Source organism: Bubalus kerabau, chromosome 19 (genome assembly GCF_029407905.1).
Source record: "Bubalus kerabau isolate K-KA32 ecotype Philippines breed swamp buffalo chromosome 19, PCC_UOA_SB_1v2, whole genome shotgun sequence".
Classification (NCBI taxonomy): Eukaryota; Metazoa; Chordata; class Mammalia; order Artiodactyla; family Bovidae; genus Bubalus; species Bubalus kerabau.
In genome coordinates, this window is record NC_073642.1 from 59,911,958 (window position 1) to 59,924,164 (window position 12,207).

Consider the following 12,207-nt stretch of genomic DNA (forward strand, 5'->3'; position numbering starts at 1 on the left):
CATGCATTTTAGAGTTGAAGAGTTTAAGGTTGATCGATTTCCAGTAAATTGCGTGGGTTCAAACAGCTGGTGAATAGTACTTTCAGAATTGAAGGTTACTTCATGGAAAAGCCATAAGCTCAGCACAAAGCCAGTGGTTTGCAAACTGTGCTTGATGGAACCCCCAGCGGTCCCCAAGGGTCTGTCAGGGGTTGTCATGGCTCGAGGGTGGTGACTATGAGAGATGAACGGGTAGGTTTATTCCCTGAGCCCATAAAATACCTGAGATTGGCTCAATGAGACATCTAAGACATCAATATTAGGGGTGGAGGACAACCGCCTCTTGCGTGGAACCAATAGTGAAGGGCAGAAGGATGAAGGTCAAGGCCGAGACCAGTGGCCCAAGACACTGGAGCTCCTGCAATTCTCTGGGGTCATCAGGCTCACATCAGCCCTGTGGGAATGAGAAAGGAGGGCCTCAACTTGCAAATCAAGCTGCAAACAAATAGCTTATAGCATATTGACAACCATGTATGAGGGCCTTCCTTGGTGGTCTGGGGGCTAAGGCTCAGTGCCCCCAATGCAGAGGGCCTGGGGTTAATCCCTGGTCAGGGAACTAGATCCCACATGCCAAAACTAAAGATCCCACCTGCCTCAACTAAGACCTAGTGCAGCCAAACGAAAAACAAAATGAAGAAAAACATGTGTGAGTTTGTGTTTGGAGATTCCTATCACATAAAGGCACATGCACACATATACACGTCACAGAAAACTCCCAATAAAGACACACAACACAATGCTAACTTGGGATTTCCCTGGGGATAGAGTTCTAGGGAATATTTTCCAAGCTCTTCTTTACATTTTCGGGGTTCTACATGATCCTCAATGAGGATATCAGAAACAGGAATAAAACACCAATAAGAGTCAATAACTCTTTAAAAAGAACAACAATTTGGAGAAGTTTTCAATGGTCCATTTGATGTTTTCTGAGTTCTCACATGTTCCTCAATGAGTATTTTATAAACAGAAGAAAACTCTAACACAGGATAGACTTTTTTGTGTGTGCTAGTTTTATGGACATTTTTTAGGGGGAAAAAGCAATTTTGGTAACTAGACTGTTTGAGTAGATCTAATGAAACCTGTTACCAGGAAAGGTCATCTGCCCATTTCCAGTCAGAGGACAGAGTCCTGTGTTGTCCCCGCCAATGTTTCACAAGCCTGGGAGGAGGGCTTTGCAGGATAAATAGGCAGCAGCACCCGGGAAACTCCAGCATCCGGGCAGGTGTCGCCTCTGGATCCACTGCCCACATCCCACTCTCACAGGCAGGTAATCCGTGATGCTCCCACACTGGGAGCCAAGGGACCCCTTTCCCAGGGTGGTTCTGGCCTTGATCAGGGGTCAGTAGAGCCTGAGGCAGGAGGGAGGCAGGAGGACATGTGTCCAATGCTGGGAGGGTTCTGAGTCCTCTGAACACCAGTCCTCTCTCTGGGTCTTAGTTTTCATCCTGCAAAGGGAGGGACATGCCACCAGGGCTTCTGGGGACATTTCTGCTTCTGACTCTTTGGGATTGTTATTCGAGCCAGCTGCGCTCCATATAGCTGTGCATCCAGCGTCAGGTCAGAGCTCCCCCAAGGGCCTGAGGTGCGTCTCCTTGCCTGGGACAGGGTACAGCTCTCAGAGAGCCCTGGGGACAGAATTACTACACCAGGTTCCTCTGGGCAGAGAGGTCTCCAGGGGTGGGGGGTTTTCTGGGCTCCACTGCCCCTCTAGGGCCCCTGGCCAAGCAGAAGGGAGGTGAATCTGCTTAGAAATAGAGCCTTAACCTTGCTAAATAAAAAAGCACCATTCCTTCAGGATAATTTCGGAAAAAAATATTTAACTCTTTTTGAAAGAAACCATTGTATCAGCACTGAGCAACCTGAATTGTCAGGGAAGCTGATCACCTCTGTCCTCAGGCTTGTGCGAAGGCCTTTCCCCTGGGCTCTGGCTGAGACTCAGCTCAGGGTCCTCCCCTCCTCAATCTCCCCACTTCCCCCCTCACCACCCCAGCAGTGCTCTTCCTCTGAATCCTGAGACGATGGGGCAGAGGTTGATGGGAAAAGGTCACCAGTTTGACCTCAGTCTCTCCTGGAGGTTTCCCGGGCAGTAGCTCGGTCCTCTATCCCCAGGGATCACAGTGTGGCTTGTAGAGTCCTAGAGAGGGTGGCCAGTGGAGGGGGTGACACATCTGGAACTCCACTTAGGAACCCAACACCTTCTTCCTGTATGTCACCTGAGCCGTTCCACATGTTGGACGGAGGTGGGAACTGAGGATCAGAGAGGTTCAGTCACTGCCCGTCACCACACAGCACACACAGTGGTCCAAAAGAAATCCTCGACCAGGTCCCTGAGACTCTGAGCTCACCCTGCTTCTCCCCATTAGGAGGCCTTTCCCAGTTCTTGATGGAAACACCCTCCATGTGTTCACATGGTAGGGGCTGAGCAGAACGCTCTGCCCTCCTTGCTCTTTACACCAGCCCTGCTCAGGGCAGCCAGGCTCCAACACGGCTCCCGCTGCCTGTGGCGGCCTCTCTCCTGAACCCTCACTGTGACCAGGCACCTCGACAGGAGAGCCTCCCTGAGTTCACACCCTTTCTCTTCAGAGGTGGGGAGAGGTGCTGTATCCTCTGATCAGTACAGGGCTCCTTCTTGGGAGTCAGAGAGGGGGCACGGTGGGAAAGGAGCCCTGCTTCCTAGGCCCCTCTGACAGTGTCAGCTCCCGGGAAGAGGAAGATGGGTTCTCGCTGGACAGCACCTCACACCCATCACCAGCTTCCTCGCCCTGGAGCCAGGCACCCCAGGCTCCTCACCCTCACTCTCTCCACCGCTTGCTGTGTGATCTTGGAAAAGCCACTTCCCCTCTCTGTGCCCAGTCTCTCCACTGGGGAAATTGCTAACGATCACAGCACTTGACCAAAGGGTGAGAGGGAGCCCAGAGCCTCCTCGTGTGTGTTGGGAACCAGCGCAGCTGGGCTGAGAGAACAGAGACCACAGGGGACAGTGTCAGGGGTTGGGACGTCATCTGACATGCGGAGACTGAAAGGAGCTTTGCTTTTTAGACATGAGGGCAGAGAGAATGTCCTCCCTCCTGGCTCTGGGGCTCCTGGTGGCTGGGCTCTGCTCCAGGGTCCACTGCCTCCCGGAGAATGTGACCCCAGAAGAACAGCACAAAGGGACATCTGTGGATGGCCACTCATTAGCCTCCAGCAACACTGACTTCGCCTTCAGCCTCTACAAGCAGTTGGCTTTGAAGAACCCCAATAAGAATGTCATCTTCTCCCCTCTGAGCATCTCCATAGCCTTGGCCTTCCTGTCTCTGGGAGCTCATGACCCCACTGTGAGGGAGATCCTGGAGGGTCTCAAGTTCAACCTCACAGAGACCCCTGAGACAGAAATCCACCAGGGCTTCCAGCACCTCCTGCAGACGTTCAATCAGCCCAGAAACCAGCTGCAGCTGAGCGTGGGCAACGCCATATTTCTGCCAGAGGAGCTGAAGCTGTTGGACAAATTCAGGAAAGATGCAGAGGCTTTTTACGCCTCTGAGGTTTTATCCATCAACTTCAAGGATTCTGAAGCTGCTGTAAAGCTTATCAATGAATATGTGAAGAATAAAACTCATGGAAAAATTGAGAAGCTCTTCAATGATCATGACCAGCTCACAAATTTAATCTTGTTGAATTATATCTTCTTTAAAGGTGGGTGCCTACTTTTGGGTTCAGAGGATCAAATACTTATTTTCTGAGGCTTTAGGGCTATTTCCTGGCTTAGTCAACTGTCATTAGGCGAAACACTATAGAGAAGGCTGCTCTCAGCTTAAGGGGCTTCCGCACTAAGACCTTGCCCCAACCATTGGCTTTGATTGTCTTGGGATTTCCCAAACTCCAATGCTCATTACAGGACGTTAGTGCAGGGAAGCTGCTAACCCTTTGTCTGACACAGGGGGAGAGTTGTGTTTTGACTTAATCTTACCCAGCTGCTAGAGGAAGGATCTTCCCATTCCCATCACTCTTGTGTGTGTCCTTCCTGATGAGGTGGTGTTGGAGCCCTCAGGAACCCTCAGCTGTGCCCACCATGGGCTGGTTCTGACCTGCCGGAGGACTTGGTCTCTGGAGGCTCCCTGTGAGGCCAGTGGGCTTCATGGTGAGACAGACTCTGAGGAGCCTGTGCATCCCCAGGGTCTTCATCTGTGCTCTTCTATCAGCTTAGTGTGGAACAGGTCAGGACACCATCTGGGAGCAGCCTCTGCAGAAGGGAGCCTCCTAGACAGGATCTTCTCCTGGTTGCAAGCTGGATGATGCCCGGTCCTGGTGACAGGAGGTCAGCATGGCAGAGCTCAGCCTGGATATTCACAAGGGGCAGAGTAGAGGCAGATGGATTTTGCACAGGGAGCAAGAAGGGCCAATAAGGATCCAGAGATAGATTATCAAGTCAGGAAGTGGTCAGCTATGTAAGAGACACCAGCTCTTGGAGACAAGTTAGTCCCTGGCAGAGTCCAGAGCAGCCCTCTTGGGCCACCGTAGTTGTCTGTAAATAAAAGCTGAGAACTGAATTATTCTTAAAAATGAATCCGGGCCTGTCCTGCTATGTTTGGTTTATGCATTTTCTGTGCTTCCCTTTCCTTTTCCACCATAGGACTTTCTCCTTACAAGTCTCTTCCCCAGGGCCACCCCAGGCAGCCTCCCTTTCCGTCTACCCCTGCCTCTAACCTTGAGGACATAGGCAGGGGTGGAAACAAACAGGAGGTGGGGGTGGATACACATTCCCTGAAGCCCCAGAGCCCTGAACTATCTAGAACTCCTGGTCTTGCGAGGATCCATCCTCCTGGATGGAGACCCGAGTCCTCTCCTCTGTTGACCCTGCCCTGCCCTCTGGATCCCCATGTGGCTCCTGCTCCAGCCAGGCTCACAAGGCTGTGGGGATGTGTGTCCTCCCTGACCAGCCAATGACTAACCCCTGGTCACTAACATGTCCCCTTGAAGGTCCAGGAGGTCCCGTATCTCCCCAGGCCCAGCCTCATCCCCATCTCTCCCTTGCCCTCCATATTTCCTGTTGACTTTGCATGTAGAACAACTAACCAGCTTTGTTTCATGCCCCTCTTCTCAATCCTGACCTGAGGGGTTCACCCCTTCTCCAAAGGCTTACCCATCAGCCCAGGTGTATGTGCACACCTGGCAGCCCCACCCCAGAGGCACATGGTATGGGGGCACAGCTGGTGCAGGGAGGGTCTTCCCCACTGAGGGATCAGGGCAGAAGAGGGAGAGGACACAGCCCTTGTACTCACAGAGTCCTCATCTATCACTTCTCCTCCAGCCCTGTGGAAGACGCCATTTAATCCTAACCGTACTTACGAGTCAGAGTTCCATGTGAGCAAGAACGAGAGGGTGGAGGTACCCATGATGACCCTTGGCCTGGAAACCCCTTACTTCCGGGACGAGGAGCTGGGCTGCACGCTGGTGGAGCTCACGTACACCAGCAACGACAGCGCCCTCTTCATCCTCCCCGACGAGGGCAAAATGCAGGACCTGGAAGCCAAGCTGACCCTGGAGACGCTGACGAGGTGGCGAAACTCCCTGCAGCCCAGGTGACTCCCCAGGACCCAGAGCTGTGGGTTCACTTGCCGTCTTGGTCCTTCCCCCTCTTCCTGGACTCCTGACTTCCAGCAACAGGGCCCCAGGAATGTCCGGGGGTGGGACAGTGGTGGGAGAACCTGTACTGAGATGACTTTGCCCTTTGCTGCCTTAGGGATTTTGGGGCAAAAGTTTTCCTTCCATAGGATGATGACATCAGAGGAGGGGACGGCAAGGGGACTGAGGGTTCCTCTCACATCAACACGTATTGAGTCAGGAGGATCCTCAACAGAACACCCAATGCTCATGCAGTTCTTTCTTTGGCTCCGCCTTTCGACGGTGGAGAGGAAGGGATAGAATCAGGATCAGTTGAGGGGTCAGGTGAGACAGGCTTTGAGGACCAGCTTGACACTGTCTTTCCATCATAGTCACTCATTTACTCATTTATCCACTTAGCAATGGTTGAATTAATTAATGGAGACCGTTTTATGTCTAAGGGCATAATTTAGATCCCGAGTCAGCAAATAAAACACTAAATTCCCCACCTTCATGGCGCTTTATTTGTGATTGGGGGAGACAGATAAGAAATACATAACTAAATAAGTTTGTACTCAGAGAGATGGGAAATGGTGAGGTGAGGGAAAATAAAGGAAAAAGAGAAGGAAAATTGGATCCAGGGTTAGTGTGTGATTATAATTAGAATAACCTTAGGTGATGTTTGAGGTGAGGGATTGAGTCATGTGGATGTCATGGAGAAAAGCATTGCTGACCAAAGGAACAGCCAGTGCAAAGCCTCTGAGGCAGGAGCGAGCCTGGTGTGGTTGAGGATTAGTAAGGCCAGAGCAGGAGAGCAGAGGGAGTGAGGGGGGAAGTTGGGAGAGGTCGGGGTCCTCAGGGAGGACTCAGGTCAGTTGGAGTCTTGCAGACCCCTTGACTCCCCCACCATCTAAGGGAGATGGAAACTCATCACAAGGTTTTGAGTCAAAGAGCAAAAGAGCTGAGTGATGTTTTAGAAGAACCACCCAGGGTGCTGAGTGGAGAGCAGATGGCAGAGGACATGCATGGAGGCAGGGAGGCCACCAGGAGCCCAGTGGGGTCACCCAGGGAAGAGCGCTGGGGGCTGGACCAGGAGGAGCCGGGAAGTATGGGGAGGGGTTGAGTTCTGGGTAAACCGAGAGTAGACACAGACCAGGAGGTGGGATTCAGGAGACCGATCTCAGGGGGACAAGAGAAGGAGAGGCAGCTGGGCCAGAGTCTGCAGGGGCGGGTAGGGAGGGGGTGTGGGCAGCTGTGCGGGGCACCCCACAGTTTAAGGGGAGCCTCCTCATATTTGGCATCTAAGACCAGATAGCCTGACAAGAGTCTTAAGGGAAATACTGAGAGAGAGAGAGGGAGGGAGGCCTCGGGGTGGGAGACAGCATCTCTTGCTCCAAGAACCTGCTGGCGGCTCTGCTCAGAAGCTGAAGCTGTCCTGTCCTCAACTGGGAAGGCAAGATGGATGACTCTGAATTGGATGATTCATGTCCCCAAGCCCCCTGACTGCAGCCCCCAGCCCCCCATGTCCCCTCCAAGCCCATGTTCAGCTCCTTCCTTCCCTGCCGCCCACACTCAGGCCGCCCTTGTGCTGTGGAAGAGCCCCTCTGACTTCCCACATTCCTGCAAGTGCATCCACCTCCTCCTAGGCTCCTCTTCACCCAGTTAGATCCGTCCCCTCCCCTGGGACTCAGGCTCCATGCCACCTCCTGCAGGAAGCCTTCCTGGTGCCTGTGGAACAGCCTCGCAGGCTCAATCTCCTAGCTATTGTGAAATCCCTGTTGGAGGAGGGTGTTTTCCTTGCCTGCAACCTTGCAGGGGAGAGGCGAGGAGCTTTGTGGGCAACACCATAACCCCCTCCCTAAGGCCATTAGACTCTTGCCGTCAGGAATGCATAATTAGGAATTAAGGAGAGTTAGCCTGAGAGGTCTAGACACTGAGGAAGGAAGTTCATCTTTCCAGTATTAAGGAGGTGGTTGGAGATGAAACCACAGAAGGTCAAACTGTGAGGTGGAAGAAAGGCAGACACTGTCCAGCGTGAATTCAAGTTTATCTTTCTCATTTCCTAGACATATACATCGACTCAACCTGCCAAGGTTTTCCATCTCCAGCTACTATCAGCTGAAAGACATCCTTTCCCAGCTGGGTATGAAGAAAATCTTCACCAGCGATGCGGACTTCTCAGGAATCACAGATGACCACAAGCTGGCAGTTTCCCGGGTAAGTCTAAACTTTGCCCAATTCATCCTTTTTATAGGAGCTTGAATGGGGGCAGACAGGCAGATGTTTGACTAATTCTGAATTTGCAAATTCATTGAATTTCCTATAAATCAATCACCCTCCCCAGGACTGGGTTACAATCATATTGGAAGTTGTCCCCACCTTCCCTGAAATATAATGTGACCAGGAGTCCATCACTGGGAAAGAATTCCCCTGGAGTGGAATCAGTGGACCCCATGCCAAGCTCTACTTTTCATGCCTAAAGAGGCAAGTAGTTCAAGTCCGGTGGCCCTCAGTTTTGTTCATCTATTAAATATGGTGATAGTTCTCACCCAGCATGAAGAAACGGGCAGAGCAGGTGAGAGGTACTAACAACGGCTCAGGGCCATCGTGATGAATATATACTTAGAGCAGGAGGGGAGGACCCCAGGGGTCCTGGTACAGCCATCCTACAAGCAGAGAAGTCAGAATGAATGGGGGTGGCTGGACAGCCCTGCAGTCTCCCCTGCACCCCACCTGCCAGAGAGCCTGGTAAAGGAGGCACAGGGGCCATGGGGCCTTGTGGTCCAGGGCTGGGAAGCCAATCCTAGGCAAGGTAGCTGAGGGCTCAGGGACACGTCAGCAGGGGCCACAGTGGCGCAGAAAGCAGTGCCGCTCATCTGCAACTTCAGCATGGAAGGACTGTGGACGGTTCCCTGCAAGAAAAGTGCCTCGATCTGGCCCCTCCCCCTACACTAGGGGGTGCTTGGGGGACAGCAGAGTCTGTGGACTCAGACAGGGAGGGATCCAGATCCAGGAGCCCCTGCTCTTTGCCTCTCTGACCCTGGGCCCAGGACTCTCAGCTTCCCTTTCCACATGCATGCATCTCAATGGCAAACCAGCTGATAGTTGGATGGGAAACAGACAGATTGAACAGGTTGTCAGCACAGTGACAGACCAGGAGCAGCTGGATGAACGTCGGTCCTCAGAGGCGCTCAGGCCCCTGCTCACACCCTGCCTCCCGTCTCCAGTGGTAATGTTCCGGTGTCCCTACAGGTGGTCCACAAGGCGGTGCTCGACGTGGGCGAGGAGGGCACGGAAGGAGCTGCTGTCACAGCTATCCTAATGATGACTTCATCACGCGTGCCCACGCTCACTGTCAGTTTCAACAGGCCCTTTCTGATTTCCATATTCTGCAAAGACACTCAGAGCATCATCTTTTTGGGCAAAGTCACCAACCCCAAGGAAGCCTAGGGCTCCCCTCCTCCCTAAGGAGCTGGGTGCCCAGGTCCCTGGAAGCAGCCTGGCCCCCTCTGCTCATCCCTGGAAGGTGAGAGCGACAATGCTAGGGGCGCCAGGTGCACGGGGCCTGTATGTCCTGGTGACAAGGAGGCTCTGAGCCACAGAACAGCAATAAAGCACCTTCCTTGGACTGGATGCTTTCCTGTGCATCTCCGCCCTGCTGCTGGGCCCCAAGGCCAAGCCTCCCGCCCTACCACACACGTTCAGCCCACCCCACCTCTGGGCCCCTCTGCCTCAGCCTCACCAGCCGGCCCAGGAGCAGGCTTTGCACCTGTGACCAAGCCCACTGGACCTCAGGACTAGAACTGGGAGGGGCCCTTGCTGCCAATGACCACTTCCAGGGGCTCTGGGTCCAGGTCAAGGTACACTCCTTCCTCCCCAGGGCCTGGGATGTGCCCTGGTGCACACTTGCAGGGGCTCCGACCCTGACCTCTTCTGGCACATGCACCTGGACCCTTCCTTCCTGCGGCTGAGCTGGGCCTCCTCATCCAGGATCACCTCTCTGCCGCCCAGCACCCTAACCTGGGAGACCAGCTACTCCCAGGTTCCCAGCTGAGATCCTCCCCCGCATGGCCAATTCCACCTCCTCCCCTGACAGAGGAGCCCCATCAGCTGCCAATATGGCGCTCCTAGGAATCAAAGAGCCTTAGACACACAACGTGAAATAATAGAAACACACAGCCCTTCATCCCCCTGACGTACTGGGGCTGTGAGATCCCCAGGGAGAGCACACAGTAATGATGACGTCACCCAAACTGATGTCTCTTGGAGGAGATCTCTCTTCCAAGCAAGCTGCTAAGACCTCTACCTGGAATAACCTATTCATGTCATCTATTTATGAGATACTTGCTGTTACTCATCCCATTTTACCAATGGGGAAACTGAGGAACAGAGAGGCTCAGTAATTCCCCCAAGGCCACAATTCCCCCACAGCTAGAAATTACTGCCAGAAAGATGTTATCCCAACCAGATGGATGTCACAGGAACACTCTAAATCACAAAGCCACTCGGCCCATAAAGATTTTTGCAGCAATGGGCCTCATGGGACTTAGAATATAATGGGGAAGATGGGTGATGAAGAAAGGGATTGGAGGCTGAGAGGGGAGGACCAGACTCCGTGGGCACTCAGGGAAGGCTTCCTGGAGGAGGGGATTGCAGTGCTGCCAGCAGAGGAAAGGTAGAAGGTTGTGGGTGAGCAGAGAGCAGAGTGTTGCCAGCAAGAGAACAAGCGAGGGGGGCATTTTCAAGAAAGGGAAAGAAGTTGGGCACAACTGGAGCAGAAAGTGAGGGTCGGCAGGGAGCACGGGGCCGTGATGGAGCCGCTGGAGAACCGGGGGCCTGGGACTCAGTGAGGGTTCTGGGAAAGTTCCATGGGGTCCTAGGCAGCTTTAAAGGGATTTAAACAGAGGGTTGATGTGAGGAGATTTGCATGGTTCCCAGGAGGCAGCGAAGGGATCTGCTCAGGGGAAGTTCAGGAGAGAACCAGATAGGAGGGAAGCATAAGGATTGATCCTTCCAGGGTGGACAGGTGAGCACAGATGGAAGGAGGTCCCCTAAGCTGAGTGCCAAGGAGTGCAAAGAGGAGGACACCCAAAAGGGCAAGGCACCAGGGAGAGGAACAGAGTGGGGAGGAGCGCGGAGCCAGGGAGGAAAGCCGTCACCCCAGGACCACGGGAGAGGCAGACAGCGGACAGAGAAGGGGGCTTAGGGGTAAGGGGAGAGTGAGTGGTACCTGGGATGCAGTGATCTAAAGCCACAGGGGGGTGGGGCAAGGACAAGGTGAGCAGAATGAGGGAAGCCCCGCCCTGGCTGGAAGGCCAGAGAAGGAGAGCTAAGAGGGGGCGCAGTCAACTTTCCTAGAGTTCAGCCCTCAGCCTGGCAAGAGCTGGGCTGGAGTTGGCTTGTGTGTGATACAGATGCTGCTAGTTCTTTGGGTCTGTTTGTGTGGCCTTAGGAGAGAGTCAGGGGGTGGGGTGACCAGCCACAAGGCTGCAGCCTGGCACAGTCCTAAGGGATAGTTATCAGATGTGGCTTGACAGCACCGCTAACCCGGGGCTGCACAGGAACAACCCAGGGGGCTGGCGCCCAGAATCCCTGGAGAGAGCCGAGTGCCTGGGATGGAGGAGGCGGGAGGAGATCCTGACCAGTGGAGGATGAGAGTCAAGGTCAAGACTTCCCCCGTGAGGGACAGGTGGGTTTCCTGATAGGATGCTCTGGTGTCTCCTTAGCTCCAAGGCCTCTGCTGATTTCCAGTGTAGGAGCCAACATCACTTGCTGAGTGATATTTGCCCTGCAGGTGGGGTAGGGGGAAGCCTGAGATGGGACAGAGGGGACCGTTCCCTGACGTCTGATTCCAGGAATTCCTGGTGCTCGCCCTTCCGAGTCATGGGCTCTGTGTCTCCCTCCTTAGCAGCCTCCTTGTGGAGTTTGAGATGCCTTTTGCAGGGCTGAGGAAGGAGGTGGAGAGGCCTGAAAACACGGCCCAGAGAGACATGCAGTCATGGGTCTGAGGCTCAGTGTGGGAGGACACAGCCTAGGGCAGAAAGAGTTGAGGGTGAGACATGTGGGGTCACCGGAATGGGCACAAACAGTCTGTTGGGTGTCGGTGAGATGGAGAAAGGCCACTCTGCCCCGTGGCACAGGGGTGGGCCTCCTTGGCCCTCAGTTTTCTCGACAGTGGGATAAACGGTAGAGTGTGTGTGTGTGAGAGAGTGTGTGTGTGTACATGTATGAACATGTGTGAGAAGACAGGAGGTCACTGAAATGGTTCTTCCCAAGTCGGATGGTTCCAGAGGCAATACGAACATTACGAGAGTCTTTCTCTTGAGAATTAAGTCCTCTCCTGCCTGAATGCTGGTGCTCATGGCTGTTTGCCCCTTGGCCGGGGCCACCTGGCATTGCCTGGAGGAGACTGTGAGCTGCCCTAGCTCAGGGCTGCGACCCTCCTGTCCTGGGTCCAGGTGTGCAAGGAGCTGGTTACAGCCTAGGGTGCATCTGAATCCAGGTCTGGGTGCTCCTGGAGGGAGATGAGCAGCTTTTTTTTTTTTTTTTTTTTAAATGCTGCAGAAAAGTTAGTATGTACTCAAC

General features: G+C 53.7%; 1 protein-coding gene across 1 annotated transcript; it reads left to right on the plus strand.

Annotated features, from left to right (window-relative positions):
• Positions 1–3,080: 3,080 nt before the first annotated feature.
• Positions 3,081–9,072, plus strand: LOC129634181 (serpin A3-7). The gene is made up of 4 exons (XM_055556185.1): positions 3,081–3,714; positions 5,330–5,600; positions 7,689–7,839; positions 8,875–9,072. Exons 1-4 carry the CDS (start codon positions 3,081–3,083, stop codon positions 9,070–9,072), a joined length of 1,254 nt encoding a protein of 417 aa, XP_055412160.1.
• Positions 9,073–12,207: the final 3,135 nt, after the last annotated feature.

What these genes read in the sequence shown, in the direction of transcription:
- LOC129634181 (XM_055556185.1), top strand. Translation starts at nt 3,081, where the DNA reads ATGAGGGCAGAGAGAATGTCCTCCCTCCTGGCTCTGGGGCTCCTGGTG. An exon ending in CGAAACTCCCTGCAGCCCAG is followed by an intron (nt 5,601 to 7,688) that starts GTGACTCCCCAG and finishes CTCATTTCCTAG; the next exon opens with ACATATACATCGACTCAACC. An exon ending in ACAAGCTGGCAGTTTCCCGG is followed by an intron (nt 7,840 to 8,874) that starts GTAAGTCTAAAC and finishes GTGTCCCTACAG; the next exon opens with GTGGTCCACAAGGCGGTGCT.